A 16,377-nucleotide genomic window follows, 5' to 3' on the forward strand; every position below is an offset into this window, starting at 1 on the left:
AATGACCAAAAACACTTACATGGATGGACATACCTTATTTCCCCTGCCCTCCATTTTTTTTTGTTTGCTTTTTAATTGACAGTCATCACCCACCTTATTTTTTTTAGATTATTGCCTGACATAACACAGAAATTTTGCTGCTTGTTCTCAACAAAGCAGTACAGAGAAACAATCTCCATTCTCCTGCCACGACCCGTGATCTGGGCTTGTGCTTTTTGGAGGAAGGAGTCTGTGATCTGCAGCAGGTCTCAGAGGCTTGTCTCCCGGAGGAACATGGTGCCAATGTTGTAGGAAACCTTTTTTATCCTCGATGAAGAAAAAGAGGGCTTTGGCTGCTTTGGACCAGTCCTTACCTCCAGGAAATAGCAGGTCCCAGGGATTTCCTTTGGAAAGTTGTCTGGAAGCTCTTCACGGGACCGAGGAATGAATGTGAAACTTTCTTCCCGTTTTAATAATCTAAGAAGAAAAGATAGATAATGTGAAACAAAGAGACAGGGCAAATGCAAATAAAGGGACCAAAATTTTAAAGGGATGAAGAACTCATGTTAACACCCCTATTTCCTGGTGTAGAGGTGGCCTCCCTGGGAGTCAAATACTAGAAAAGCTTATTTCTCAGCAAAGACTTCTTCCATGTTATAATAATAAAAAACAAAGCTGCTCCTGGCATTGCTTGAAAATATTTGTTCAAGTTAAAAAAATTTTTTTTTCTAAATAGCACCACTTGAAAATAATTGCTTGAATTGTATTTTTTTTCCCTAAACAAGGGGCTAAGGAAACTGCATAATACAGGTTTTTACTCAAACATGCAGGATTTACCCCTTCTGTTTTTAAATTCTAGAGCACTTTTTAATGTTCTGTAGACTTTCAATAAATTTTAAATGCATGCCCTGCATGTCAAACAAATATTTAGATTTGTAAACAGCACTCTTGACTCCAGAGTCTGTGATACCTGCTTACTGATTTCTAGTAATACATATTTTCAAATCTCACTAGCATTTACAGGTCAGACAGCTTGATTTTCCTTCCTGTTGTTGTTGTTGGGTGTTGTTGAATCAGTTCTGACTAATAGCAACCCATAGGGTTTTCTTGGCTGTGATCTTTATGGAACAAATCAACTGCCGGGTCTTTCTCCCCTGCAGCCACTGGGTAAGTTCAAACCACCAACCTTTCTGTTAGCAGCTGAACGCTTACCTGTTCCACCACCAGAGCTCTTTCTTCCTTCCTGTTGTTGTTGTTAGGTGCAGTGGTCGGTTCCAACTCATAGTGACCCTAAGAATGAAACACTGCCCAGTCCTGTGTCATCCTCACAATTGTGGCTATGCTTCAGCCCATGGTTGCAACCACTGTGTCAATGCATCTCATTGACAGACGTACTCTTTTTTGCTGACCCTCTATTTTACCAAGTATGACGTCCTTCTCCAGGGACTGATGCCTCCTGATAATATGTCCAAAGATGTGAGATTTAGCCTCATCATCCTTGCCTCTAAGGAGCATTCTGGCTGCACTTCTTCCAAGACAGACTTGTTCATTCTTTTGGCAGTCCATGGTATATTCAACACCACAATTCAGAGGCATCAGTTCTTCCTGGGTCTTCCTGAATCATCATCCATCTTTTGCATGCGTATGAGGTGACTGAAAACACCATGGCTTGAGTCAGGCATACCTTAGTCTTCAAGGTGACCATCTTTGCTTTTCAACACTTTAAAGAGGTCTTTTGTAGCAGATTTGCCCAATGCAATGCATTGTTTGATTTCTTGACTGCTGCTTCCATGGGTGTTGACTATGGATCCAAGAAAAATGAAATTCTTGACAATCTCAATCTTTTTTCCAACTGTCATGATGCTGCTTACTGGTCCAGTTGTGAGGATTTTTGTTTTATGTTGAGGTGCAATCCATACTGAAGGCTGTGGTCCTTGATTTTATCAGTAAGTGTTTCAAGTCCTCTTCACTTTCAGCAAGCAAGACTGTGTCACCCGCTTATTTCAGGTTATTAATGAGTCTTCCTCCAATCCTGATGCCCCATTCTTCTTCATATAGTCCAACTTCTCAGAATATTTGCCCAACATAAAGATTGAATAGGTATGATGAACGGTGACGCACACCTTTCCTGACTTTAAACCACGTGATATCCCCTTGTTCTATTCAAACAGCTGCCTCTTGATCCATGTACAGATTCCTCATGAACACAATGTTATTCCATATTCTGTTATGATTCATACCGTTGAATGCCTTTGCATAGTCAATAAAACTTAGGTAAACATCTTTCTGGTGTTCTCTGCTTTTAGACAGGATGCACCTGACATCAGCAATGCTATCCCTGGTTCCATTTCCTCTTCTAAATCTGGCTTGAATTTCTGGCGGTTCCCTGTTGATATACTGCTACAGCCACTTTTGAATGATCTTCAGCAAAACTTTGCTTGCATGAGATATTAATGATATTGTTCAATAATTTCTGCATTTGGTTGAATCACTTTTCTTGGGAATAGGCATAAATATGGATCTCTTCCAGTCAGTTGGCCAGGTAGCTGTCTTCCAAATTTCTTGGCACACACAAGTGAGCACTTTCAGCATTGCATCCATTTCTTGGAACATCTCAATTGGTATTCGGTCAATTCCCAGGGCCTTGTTTTTCACCAATGCCTTCGGTGCACCTTGGAATTCTTCCTTCAGTTTGGTTCCAGATCATATGTTACCTCTTGAAATGGCTGAACGTCGATCAATTGTTTTTGGTACAGTGACTCTGTGTATTTCTTCCATCTTCTTTTTGATGCTTCCTGTGTCTTTTAATATTTCCCTCATAGAATTCTTCAGTATTGCAACTTAAGGCTTCAATTTTTTCTTTAGTTATTTCAGCTTGAGAAATGCTGAGCATGTTCTTCCCTTTTGGTTTTCTATCTCCAGGTGTTTGCACATGTCATCATAATACTTTACATTGTCTTCTCAAGCCGCCCTTTAAAATCTTCTGTTCAGCTCTTTTACTTCATCATTTTTTCCTTTTGCTTTAGCTACTCCTACTACTTCCTAATCACACTTAAAGACTCTTCCAGGAAGAGATTTATTCTTTAATCTTGTCTAGTACCATGAAAGGTTTTGTTTGATACCCATACCCCAAAATGTGGCCCAATAGTTCAATTTAATTCAACAACTCTTTGATTGTTTTTGCTGCCCAAAAAGTAAACCCTCCTAGTCAGACGCTCTTGTGAATATAATGACAAGTAGAACACCACCTGGAGTCTCTGGGTGGTACAAACATGTTTACTAACCAAAATGTTTGAGGTTTGAATCCACCAAGAGACACCCCAGAAGAAAGGCTTGGCAATTACTTCCAATAAACCAGCCAATGAAAACTCCATGGAACACAGTTCTATTCTGATACACATGAGGGTGCCATGAGTCAGAGTCAATCTGAAGGCAACTGATAAAAGAACACTGTTTCATTAACAGAAAAAAGGAATAGGGAGTAAAAGAAACAAAGACAATGAACTAATAAACCCCAGAGTAGTAAAAAACAGAATTGGCTAGATGCCATAAAAGAAAGGTAGAAATAAAAAGTGGAAGAAGTCCAGAGGAGGAAAAATTTTGTGCTTGGGAGAACCACAAAGTTGTTATGGATAAGATGTTATTTAAAGATGGGCAGTACCTCAACAGGTTGATGTGGAGAATAAAATCAAAGGATTAGAAACAAGAAAATTGTGAGCAGGATCACACAAGTCCCTGAACAGTTGATAGCATTACAGAGTGAGAATTAAGTATGGAGCAGTAGGTTAGGACACATTTTTAAAGACTAGGGGTTGAGACATTATTTGGAAGGCACTGCAGAGTGAAAGCCATCATGCTTTTCCCAAAACAACTCATCCTTCAAAGTTGGGTTGATGTTAGTAGCAGCAGTTCCAAGTTACACAGCCCGAACCATAAGCTTCATCTCCAATTCCCATTCAGATCTGAAACTGGGGAGTGCGTTTGGAACTGAAGACTCAGATATGGAATTTCTTTGCATAGAAGTAACAGGTAAAATAGACGTAGATGAGGGAGAATTTAGAGAAAGAGGAGTAAAGAGAAGAGGACAAAACCGGCAAAAGTATGAGCAGGACATGGGAGGAGTGAAAGGAACTATTGTAAGAAAGAGAAGGTAAAGTCAAGACAGTCATGAATGCAAGAACGAAGAATGTGTGAAAATATAGGGTCACCTGAAGATACATTACACAGAAAACGATGACCACCTTTACACTGAGAAGAAGAAAAAAAAATCATTCCTTTTTAAACATTCTTAATGGATAAAACATCTGAAAACAACAGTTGGCAGTACCGAGAATTCATACAATATGAGCAGTCTATATTTACTTTTAGGAACCACAGAGTTGTAGCATTTAGCTTTCTAAAGCTTTGAAAACCAGCTCTATTTGACTATTCCTTTAAAGAAAAATGTAGTGATTATATTAAGTTGGGGTATAAGGAAGTAAGGCTCATTTAGTATTTCAAAAATGTTTCAATTGCCTTTTCTCATTTCATCCATGTAACATCACCCCGTGCAGAAGCTATAAAAGCTTATTACTGTGCCAATTTTACAAAAGGAGAAAGTGAGGCCAGAATAAGTTAGAGTAATTGGCTGAGGGGGGCAGCAGACAGTGGTGGCCCTGAAACTGGAATCCAGATTTATTAACCCTTGGTTAAACTCAGCCCTACAAAAAATCACACAGATTACGACGATAGCTTCCCATCACAAAGCTAGGTTGAGATACGAGGAGCATCAGCAGCCATCAGAATCTAAGTCAGTACTGTTTGCTTTCTTTTTGTTTGCACGAATCTCAATTTTTTTTTTTTTTTACATGTAATCTATGTCATTTCAGAAATAAAGTATAGAAAGTCCCAAACAATGGTTTAGTTTCTTGGTGAATTCTGCGATTATTTTTGCTTAACTCAAATAGAACGGCTATTGATCTGGGTGTCAACCAATGATGTCAATCAATCAACAAACATTTTTTGAGTGCTTGTGACATGCTAAAATAGTGCTTTGAATGGAGGAGGGTAAGTGGGGTGCACAGAATAAGTTAATCTAATAAAAAAGACAAGAAATACTGATAGAAACAGATGAGCAATACAAGACAGCATATGATAGAGCACATGATACCATCCAAGGGAGTAAATTCTGCAAGTAAAGGCAGAAGAGATGACTGTGGGTTTAAGTACAGAAGTCACGAACCAGAGCCATAAAGTTCACTTCCACCAACTATAAAATAGGACCATAAAGTCGATCATTCCAACAACCTTCCTTAAAGGCCCGTAATAAACAAATAGAACTCCACATGAGCTACATTCCCTTTTCCCTATCTTTTAGGGACTCAAATAAGTTCTTTCACAGTCAGTTTACCTCACCAAGGTGTTAATGCTTTGCTATAAGTGATATTTCTGACAATGAAAAATAAAACTTGGGTTCCCAAACCCGTTGCCATGGAGTCCATTCCAACTCAAAGCAATCCTATAGGACAGAGCAGAACTGCCCTGTAGAGTTTCCAAGGCTGTAAATTTTTACAAAAACTGACTGTCACATCTTTCTCCCACAGAGAGGATACTGAGTTCGAACCTCTGACCTTTTGGTTAGCAGACCAGTACTTAAGCACAGTGCCACCTTGGGTTAAAATCTGTTCCTGTTGAGTGTCAATTCTGATTCATAGGGACCCTACAGAACAGAGTAGAACTGCCCCAGGGAGCTCCCAAGGAGTGGCTGAAGGATTTGAACTGCAGACCTTTTGGTTAGCAGCCAAGCTCTTAACCTCTGAGCCACCAGGGCTTCACATGAAATTAGTTGTAAATGACTGAAAGAAGGTGGCACCATCTGCTTTCCATGCCAGGACTTTTAAATAATTCACTGCACTTTGGCTGGGAGGAAACTCTTTACAATGAATTGATCTCTTGACATTTTAAATAAATCTCATTACCTGTGATAAAAATCAGAGACAACAGCTTTTATGGGATGTTATTCTTTGCCAAGTAAACATTTTGGCATTCATGAACACTACAGTTTTAAATTCCAGTAACAAAGGTGAGTGCATGGAAGGATAGATGGATTCAAACTCCTGTGATGTCTGGCACTTAGTAGCCTCTGTATATCTGAACACTGGAGTAGAATATTCAGTTGACTTCTAATAAAACAATCTGAAAGAGTTACTGGGGGGTAGTACCTGTGTAGAAGGTCAGAGGAAATGTTTAACACAGCATGCTTGAGGATGATACGAGTCATGGTGCTGAATAAATGATTACATGTGCATACAGGGATTAGGAATGCAGACACTGATCATCCCAGAACCTCCAATCCCCTCTGAAATACCTCATTAAGTCCAAGTCCCTGGGCTGTCTCTAAGGCGCTGCTTAGAAATCCATTTCTTCAGCAGTCAGGACTGATAAAAAAATAGGGGAGCTCAAATTCTACATAAATCTAAATTAATCCCCGGCTGTAATCTCTAGCTGGTTGATACACAGCCAGGGAGCTTCAGCAACACATTTAATAAGTACTTGGAAGCCATGCAAATCCTAGTTTACCCGACTTTCACCCTTCCTCCTTTCAACAAAGTTCTTTTAGTACCTAAAACTGCAAATTGATTTTCAAGATGAAACGCTGCTGCTGCTTTGGGTCAATGGAGGGCCCACGAGCATGCCACCATGGAAGTCCACCAGGCTGCTCCATTTTTCACTGGTGTCTGACTCAATCGACTCCTGCATGTGTACCCATTTCCTCCTACTTCCACCTTGTTTTGTATTCTGTTCTATATTCTCTCTTGGAAAAGGTCTTGGAACTTATTCATACTGAGGTACAAATGACCTAAATGTAATTTACATCTTAAACACGAATCTCAGAGTTTTTAAAAAAGGAATGGAATTAAAATGGTGATATTTCAGGCATCCTATTCTGGGATTTATTGTTTTCTCCAAATCACACTTCATTTGGCATATATAAAGTACAGCTTGCTCATCTATAAGGCTGAGCTGAGAATTTGGTCTTTTATCCCACTATACCCTCTTCTCCAATTCTATAATTTGATTTGATTTGATTGCTAAGTATGGGGACCTTAATGGCTGTTCATTATATGCATTCCTCATACTGTTTCAAGACTGTAGAATTACAAAAGATAACAAATTATGCAATTCTTGACCCAGACTTCATTCTCACACCTAGAATCTTCCAGTCAGTGAATTCAACAGGCAGTTATTAACTGCCTTCTATAACCCAGAGGCCTGGTTGCACAGTGCTTAAGAGTTCGGCTGCTAACCAAAAGATTGGAAGTTCAAATCTACCACCTGCTCCTTGGAAACCCTATGGGGTAGTTCTACTCTATCCTATGAGTAGGAATCGACCTGATGGCAATGGATTTGGTTTTGGTATGAGCTAAATGCTGAACCAATGCTTTCCTACCCTTGATCATAATAGTTACAGGGCAGAAGAAGACACAGAGGGAAAGAAGGAAGTTTTATTTTTACTGAAAATGTCCTTCTGTAAAGAGATTTTTTTTTTTTATATAAGTTCAGTTGACTCCGTGAACAGAACGAACCTTGCTGAAACAGATATATTCAGCCTCTAAGAGCAGCCAGCTGATTCATGCAGCCCTCTAATATCTCCATGTTTGAAATCATCATGAGAGATTTGAAAATCTTTTCTGTTTAGTTTTAGCAACTGAAAAGGTCTGTGTAATGTACGGAGCTATGAAAGGGACACTTTGAGAATGCTGCCTACTGGAGTAATCATGTGCATATCTTCTAACTACCATACTACTGGCCACCAAAGGATGCTTTAAGGCCAAGGCAAGAGGTGGCAGAATAATGGTGCATCCTTCAGAGCTAAGGTCCAGAAAGGAAAGTGACCATTTAAAGACTTTGGATGTCTGAAATATCTTTAGTTCACTCTCCTCTCAACCTGATTGTGGTTTGATTAGATACTGAATTCTTGTTTGGAAATCATTTTTATTCTCAGTATTCTAGTACTTTGCTGTTAAAAAGTCAGTTGTCATTCTGCTTCCTAATCCAGTGGATGTGAATTTTCTCCTATTCTATCCATGTGTTCCCAACCAGTCTCTCCTGCCTCCGACCTATCATTTTTCTATTTCTGGTGTTGTGAAAATTAACAACAATGTTCCTCAGTGCATATTTTTTATTCATTAGAATGACCACTGGTGCAACCTTTTTAGGCAAGTTATGTCTTTCAGTTCTAGAAAATTTGCTTATGTTAATTCTTTAATAATTTCTTATGCTTTGTTCCATGTGTTCTCTTTTTCTGGAAATCTGCTTAGTCAGATATTGACCTTGTGAATAAATTTTCCAATTTGTCTTTCTCTCTGATTTACTGTTTTTTTTTTTATTCTACTTTTTGAAATTTTTCCTTTAATTCTTACCTTTTCATTCTTTATAGAATTTACATATTTTAGATACCTTGTTTTTAATTTCCAAGAGCTCATTCTTATTATCTGGTTGTTCATTTTGTATTGTTCAGTGTTCTTATTTCACAAAGTTACTCTCTTTAATCTAGGAGAATACTATTTTTTTATGGAGTTTTTTTTTTTTTTTTTTTTGTATTGTCTCTGTTTCCTTCAAATGTTCACTTTTTAGTTGTTTTTATTTTTGGTTTTTGTTGTCTGTTTATTTGTTTTGGCCCTTTCCTGTTAAAAGCATTCAAAAATGGCTGATATCCTTGGAAATCTCTATTTAAAAGTGAGGCACTAAAATCTGATTGAAAGCTTTATGATGAGAGATTGTTGAGTTCTGGGTTTCCCTGACCAGTTCATTTGGGAGCTCCTAAATATCAATGTATTTAGTGTTTTTTCCCCTGGGCCAGTTTACCCAAATAACAATGTACCAATCATGCCTGTGGTTCTACACCTGCCCTCCAGAATTCTGGAAGTTGAATGGAGAAGCTGAGCTGGGACTCTCACTGTTGTGAATGCAGACTTCTGTGTTTTTCCCTGTAGATTCACCTGTTTGAGTTTAGAGCCATTTTAGTTCAATATCTCTGGAGAACAAACCTCTTAGATCCTTCTAGAGTTAGATGTCAACCCCATTCCAGAACTATTCTCCCTTTCATTCTTAGTACATGGCTAGAAAGTACATTCCCTAGTTTCCCTAGGTTCTAGGAGATTATTAGGTACCTCTCATTAGATGCACTTGCCCAAGATTTGAACGGCAGAAGTGAGGTGGATTTCAACTTCCTTTGACAACTGAGCATTAATCCCGACTATCAAAAATGGAGCTTTCCACCATTGACAAATCCAGACTCCCTGAGGGACCAAATTACTGGGCTAAGGGCTGTGGGGACCATGGTCTCGGGGAACATCTAGCTCAATAACATCAAAACATAGTTTATAATGAAAATGTTCTACATTCTACTTTGGTGAGTAGCATCTGGGGTCTTAAGAGCTTATGAGAGGCCATCTAAGATACTGCACTGGTCTCACCCTGTCTGAAGCAAGGGAGCATGAAGAAAACCAAAGACACAGGGAAAGTTTAGTCCAAAGTACTAATGAACCACAAGTACCACAGCCTCCACCAGACTGAGTTCAGCACAACTAAATGGTGCCTGGCTTCCATCACCGACTGCCCTGACAGGGATCACAATAGAGGGTCCTGGACAGAACTGGAGAAAAATGTAGAACAAAATTATAACTCACAAAACCAACAAGCAAAAAAAGACCAGACTTACTGGTCTGACAGAGACTGGAGAAACCCCTAGAGTATGGCCCCCAGACACCCTTTTAGCTCAGTAATGAAGTCACTCCTGAGGTTCACCCTTCAGCCAAAGATCAGACAGGCCCATAATACAAAATGAGACTAAATAAACACACCAGCCCAAGGGCAAAGACGAGAAGGCATAAGAGGACAGGAAGCCTAAGGTCAACAAGGAAGAGTGTTGACATGTCGTGGAGTTGGCAACAGATGTCACAAAACAATATGTCTATTAATTGTTTAATGAGGAGCTAGTTTGCTCTGTAAATTTTCATCTAAATTACAAAGAAAAAAAAAAAAACTTTCCAGAATCAAGTTCCAGTGTTCATTTTCCCGTTTCCTGAGTGTCAAGAAAATGGCCCCTACTGGTGATTTTTAAATATAACTCCCTAATCACTGGAATGCACACTCAGGAATTAGCTGATTTCATTCTTTTTCAGCTTCTTAATGTACAAAGGCTGGTACAGCTGTGGATGACTCCAGACCTAGGCCATTACAGTTGTAGAGCTAGGAGCTTGCCTGATTGGCTAGTGCTATATATACATATACTTTTTTGGGGGGTAGCATTTTGAGTTATCCTGCTTATCACCTGCTCTTGAAACCTTCCAATGATTTTGTGAACACATAAATCTCTTAAAATTAAAATACCTAGAACAGTTTCTACTTCTTGCACTTTTTCTGAAATTCTTCTTGGTCATATTTTGGATCTTGTTAATTCTCTAATTAGTTTCTCTACCTCATTCATTTGCTCTCTCTCTCTCTTTCTCTGGCAGGGCTGATATTTAGAGTAATAGGCTTTCTTCTTATTTGTACCTTCTCCTATAAACCCTGAAACTTCAGCTTTCCCCTCTCTTCTAAGCCAGATTCCACTCATGTACACGCATTCCATCTTGCTCTCTTCCACTGTTAAGTCCTCTTTCATTCTTTGTATGCGTTATGTGTATGTTGAAAGAGGGTGATATCGCTTTTATACCTTTATTCTCATTTTACTATTGTTTTAGAAAGAGATTAATGATGAGCTCAGGTGTTCAAGATGCTGTGCTAAATTAGAAGTGGCTATCACAAATGTTGCTAATTATTCACCTGCATATCTTTTTGCTAAGACACACATTTGGATTCTATTATGAGGGCATTAGACACTGTGTCTTTCAGTGCTGGAAGAAGGATGACAGCTCTGAATAATGAAAATAAAGAGGATAAAGATTCCTTGTGCTCTTCTATGTGTTCCGTCATTGCTGAGTTTTTCCCACTCACTCTTTTCTTTCTACCTGAGTGGAAGGAAGAAGGAACTCTGCTGTTTTTCTGCTTTGTGCTTCAGTGGTCCAAGATCTGATGCAGTTTGAAGAAAGGTCCGATGGAACTACGATTATTAAGTCAGCTAGACAGCCTAAAATCCCTTGACACTTGATGATTCATTCTCTGGAAATAACACTCCTGTCCAAAGAAGGAAAGTGAGAGTCTAGTTCATTATGAAATAAACACAGAAAGGACCTTACCAAATTTTCACACATTTTAAGGTTATAAACTTTAAGTTGCAGATTTGAGGCACGCTATAAGATCGTTAATTTATTGGTTCTAAAATTTAGGTTAATGGATAAATTCACAAAAAGGGATATAGTCTCCTCCTATGTTCCCTGAAAATTATAAGGCAGAGAGCCTCAGTGGCACTCCTGTGATATCCTGGCTTATTTCTTTCTACAACATGCCCTGGGGTAAGTACTGATGGCAAACTGTGCTTGCTGTGGATTCTGTAGTCTGTGTGCAGGATGCTTTCTGGAGAGCATGCATACTGGCAGGGTTTCCTATTTGAGTGGCACTATAAGAAAAAATATAGTGCCCCTTAAACTCTTAAATTTTAGGATGCTGAATAGCTAAAGATGATCCCATTCCATTGGCTTCTCTGGACAGTGTTAATTTTGACCTTTTGCAGCCTAAAGACTCCATCTCCAATAGAGGCATTTAAAATTCAAAACATTCACTCAAAAGTTTTACACATCAACAGGCAGAACTCAAAAAGGAGATGAAAAATAAGAGATTAGCATAGATACCTATAATCAGTTCTTGTATATTCATTGCCTCACATGTTTAACATCTCTGACTAAAACTCTTTCTTAAAAACAAGTCCATCATCATGCTGTTCTTTCTGTATCAGAGCTAAGGGGAGGAGTGGAAAGATGAAATACATATGTAAATTAATTTTTTTAATGAATAATCATTAGTTGATCTCATTATTAAAAAATCAGAAATCAATTTTTTTTTAAATACTATGTTCTCTATTTCTATATTCCTGAACCAATGAGAAGTACAGCTAGGGCAGGCATATATTATAAGAAGAGCACAGAGTTGTAATAAATTCTAATCTCAAAGAAGGCAAACCAGGCTGAGAAAATACCTGGGAGCTGCGAAGCAAAGGGCATGCTTTTTTTTTTCTTTTCAACTCCAAGATAGAGTTGTTTATTCTTCTGGAAGTCCATAGTATGTTCAATATTTTTTGCCAACACCATAATTCAAATGCATCAATTCTTCTTCATTCTTCCTTATTCGTTGTCCAGCAGCCCTTGCACGCATATGAAGTGACTGAAAATACCGTGGCTTGGGTCTGTCACATCTTAGTCCTCAAAGTGACATCTTTGCTTTTTAACACTCGAAAGAGGTCTTTTGCCACAGATTTGCCCAATGCAATACGTTGTTTGATTTCTTGACTGCTGCTTTTGAGGGCGTCGATTGTTGGTCAAAGTAAAGAGAAATCCTTGACAACTTCAATATGCTACCTCCTGAAATGGTTGAACATCGACCAATTCTTTTTGGTAGAAGTGACTGTATGTATTCCTTCCATCTTCTTTTGATGCTTCCTTCATTGTTCGATATTTTGCCCATGTTGTAGTTGTTGTTAGGTGCCATCGAGTCAGTTCCGACTCATAGCGACCCTACGTACAACAGAATGAAACACCGCCTGATCCTGCGCCAGCCTCACAATCCTTATTATGCTTAAGCCCATTGTTGCTGCTGCTGTGTCAATCCATCTTATTGAGGGTCTTCCTCTTTTTTGCTGACCCTGTACTTTTCCAAGTGTAATGTCCTTCTCCAGGAACTGATCCCTCCTGACAACATGTCCAAAGTAAAAAATGCTATGTTCTCTATTTCTATATTCCTGAACCAATGAGAAGTACAGCTAGGGCAGGCATATATTATAAGAAGAGCACAGAGTTGTAATAAATTCTAATCTCAAAGAAGGCAAACCAGGCTGAGAAAATACCTGGGAGCTGCGAAGCAAAGGGCATGCTTTTTTTTTCTTTTCAACTCCAAGATAGAGTTGTTTAGTCTATCTTGGAGTCTTGCCATCCTTGCTTCCGTGGAGCATTCTGGTTGTACTTCTTCCAAGATAGATTTGGTCATTCTTTTGGTAGTCCATGGCATATTCAATATCCTCCAACACCACAATTCAAAGGCATCAATTCTTCTCCGGTCTTCTTTATTCATCGTCCAGCTTTCACATGCATAGGAGGCGAATGAAAAAACCTTCAATATTGCAACTTGAGACTTGAATTTGTTCTTCAGTTCTTTCAGCTTGAGAAATGTACAAAGACCTGGAGTTAGAATACCAAAAGGAAAGAACACATTTGGCATTTCTCGAGTTGCCCTTTGAAATCTTTTTTTTTTTTTTTTTAGCTGTTTACATGATCATTTCTTCCTTTCACTTTAGCTACTCTACTATCCAGAGCAAGTTTCAGAGTCTCTTTTGACATTCTTTCTTTCTTGTCTTTTTAATGACCTTTTGCTTTCTTCATGTATGGTGTCCTTGATGTCATTCCACAACTCATCTAGTCTTTGGTCATTAGTGTTCAATAAGTCAAATCTATTCTTGAGATGATCTCTAAATTCAGATGCGATATACTTAAGGTCAAACTTTGGCTCTTGTGGACTTGTTATAATTTCTTCAGCTTCAACTTAAACTTGTATGTGAGCAGTTGATGGTCTGTTCCTTACTCGGCCCCTGGCCTTGTTGTGACTGATGATATTGAGCTTCTCCTTTGTCTCTTTCCACAGATGTAGTTGATTTTATTCCTGTGTATTTGTATTCCATCCAGCGAGGTCCATGGGTATAGTTGCCATTATGTTGTTGAAAAAATTATCTGCGGCGAATAAGTCATTGGTCTTACAGAATTCTATCATTCGATCTCTGGCATTGTTTCTATCACAAGACCGTATTTTCCAACTACTAATCCTTCTTCTTTGTTTCCAACTTTCCCATTCCAATCACCAGTAATTATCAATGCATCTTGATTGCATGTTTGATCAATTTCAGATTGGTAAAAATCTTCAATTTCCTCATCTTTGGCCATAGTGGTTGGCCACTAAGGCATATGGATATTATCCTATCACGGACAGCATTGTACTTCAGGATAGATCTTGAAATGTTCTTTTTGACACTGAATGCGATGCCATTCCTCTTCAATTTGTCATTCCTGGCAGAGCAGACCATATGATTATCCCATTCAAAACGGCCAATACCAGACCATTTCAGCTCACCAATGCCTAGGAAAGTGTCAGCGAAAAAGAGGAAGACCCTCAATGAGATGGACTGACTCAGTGGTTGCAACAGTAGGCTCAAGCATAACAATTGTCAGGATGGTATAGGACCAGGCAGTTTCATTCTGTTGTACATATGGTCACTGTAAGTGGGAACCAACTCAATGGCACTTACCAACAACAATGCTTAGGATATCGATTTTTGCGTTCCATTTCATTTTTGACAACTTCCAATTGTCCTAGGTTCATACTTGGTACATTCTACGTTCTGATTATTAATGGATGTTTGCAGCTGTTTCTTCCCATTTTGAGTCATGCTGTATGAGCAAATGAAGGTCCCGAAATCTTGACTCCATCCATGTCATTAAGGTTGACTCTACTTTGAGTAGTCAGCTCTTCCCCAGTTGTATTTTGAGTGCCTTCCGACCTGAGGAGCTCATATTCGGCCACTATATCAAACATTCTATTCATAAGGTTGTCACTGGCCAATTTTATTTTTAGAAGTAGATATCTAGGTCCTTCTTCCGAGTCTGTCTTAGTCTGGAAGCTCAGCTGAAACCTGTTTTCACCATGGATGACCCTGGTGGTATTTGAAATACCAGTGGTATACCTCCCAGCATCACAGCAACATGCAAGCTACCACAGTTCAACAAACTGACTGATGAGTGGTAGTTACTCAGATTTCAGAGGGTCATGTAATGCAACATGATCAAATATGTTAACTTTTAACTTACAAATCTGAAAGGTTCCCAAGTAAGATCTCCAGGGGGAAAAAAAGTAGGCCAATATCATAAAAAGTGTTTATAGAATAACTTTGATTTAGTAACGGGTGATTAACTCATGAGAGTCTTTACATTTTAATCACAGCCATGAAAAAAATTCTTGAACACAGAATTTAGAGTGGTCAGAAATTTATCCTAGTACACAGAAGGTTACACACACACACACACTCACACACACTCACACACAAACAGTGAGAAGAACACACTGCTAAAATATTAAGGCCTAACTAGACTGAATTCAATTCTTCAGCTTAAAAATGACTTCCCCAAACATACTATATTTTATTAAATATTAAAATGTATTCACATAATAACTGTGTAAGACTGATGTTTTTATTGGAATGTAGATTGTTTTGCTTTGACCCCTCAATACATTTTCAAATATGTATTTGATATATACATACTTACTTAATACAACATAATATAATGCACATATAAGCCAATAGATAATTTGCGTCATTTCCTTTAAAGAACAATGCGCATAATGAAAAAAGAAAAAAGTAATTGAGTAAAATGCTAAACCTGAAAGCAAGGTCTTTAAAAGAAAAACCAAATTCATAAGGTAAAATTATTTTTAAAAGAGAGTAAAAATGGTTTTCCAGTTCCAAGGCCCTGTGTTGACCACACAACACACAGAATGGCTATGTGTTTTTTGCCCAGTCTGTTCCATTTCATTTTTGACAACTTCCAATTGTCCTAGATTCATACTTGGTACATTCTACGCTCTGATTATTAATGGATGTTTGCAGCTGTTTCTTCCCATTTTGAGTCATGCCATTATTTAAAAGTTTTCACACCTTAAACCGTTTATTTCTATTCCTGCTACCCCAGTTCTAATTAATGACCATGGCTTAAACCTTGTAAGCTACAGTGACCTCTAATTACCATCCCCCCTCTAATTTTTCCCACTCCACTCCAATGGAACACCACCTCCAAATAAGTTTCCCTTTGATCATGTTGTGTCCAGGCTCTAAAACATCCAGTGAGTCTCTAATGAGTATATAAGGCCCTCTGTTGTCTGAGTTGAAGATAAATTCTCAACCTCACTGGATGTTAGAACTATAATTTTTTTGAACTAAATATTTCATTGTGGAATAGTTTTGGATTTACACAAAAATTGCAAAGATAGCACAGAGACTTCCCATATACTCTTTACTCAGTTTCCCATAATGTTATCATCATACATGATGAAGGCATATTTGTCAATGATAAGAAGTTAACAATAATATTACTATTAACTAAACTACAGATTTTATTCAGATTTCACCTGCTTTTCCACTAATGTCCTTTTTTTCTGTTCCAGGATTTGGCGTAAATAAATTTCATATAAAAAAAATAATCTAAACCTGATTTTATTATT

General features: G+C 38.3%; 1 protein-coding gene across 2 annotated transcripts in view; it reads right to left on the reverse strand.

The window, feature by feature from the left end:
- Positions 1-248: 248 nt before the first annotated feature.
- Positions 249-16,377, reverse strand: part of GUCY1A2 (guanylate cyclase 1 soluble subunit alpha 2) — a 420,035-nt gene continuing 403,906 nt past the window's right edge. For both annotated transcript variants that reach the window (XM_064288867.1, XM_064288866.1), the window contains one exon: positions 249-456. In XM_064288867.1, coding sequence (XP_064144937.1) covers positions 249-456 — 208 coding nt within the window. The remainder of the gene's footprint in view (positions 457-16,377) is intronic.

The sequence above is a fragment of the Loxodonta africana genome, chromosome 7, assembly GCF_030014295.1.
Source record: "Loxodonta africana isolate mLoxAfr1 chromosome 7, mLoxAfr1.hap2, whole genome shotgun sequence".
Classification (NCBI taxonomy): Eukaryota; Metazoa; Chordata; class Mammalia; order Proboscidea; family Elephantidae; genus Loxodonta; species Loxodonta africana.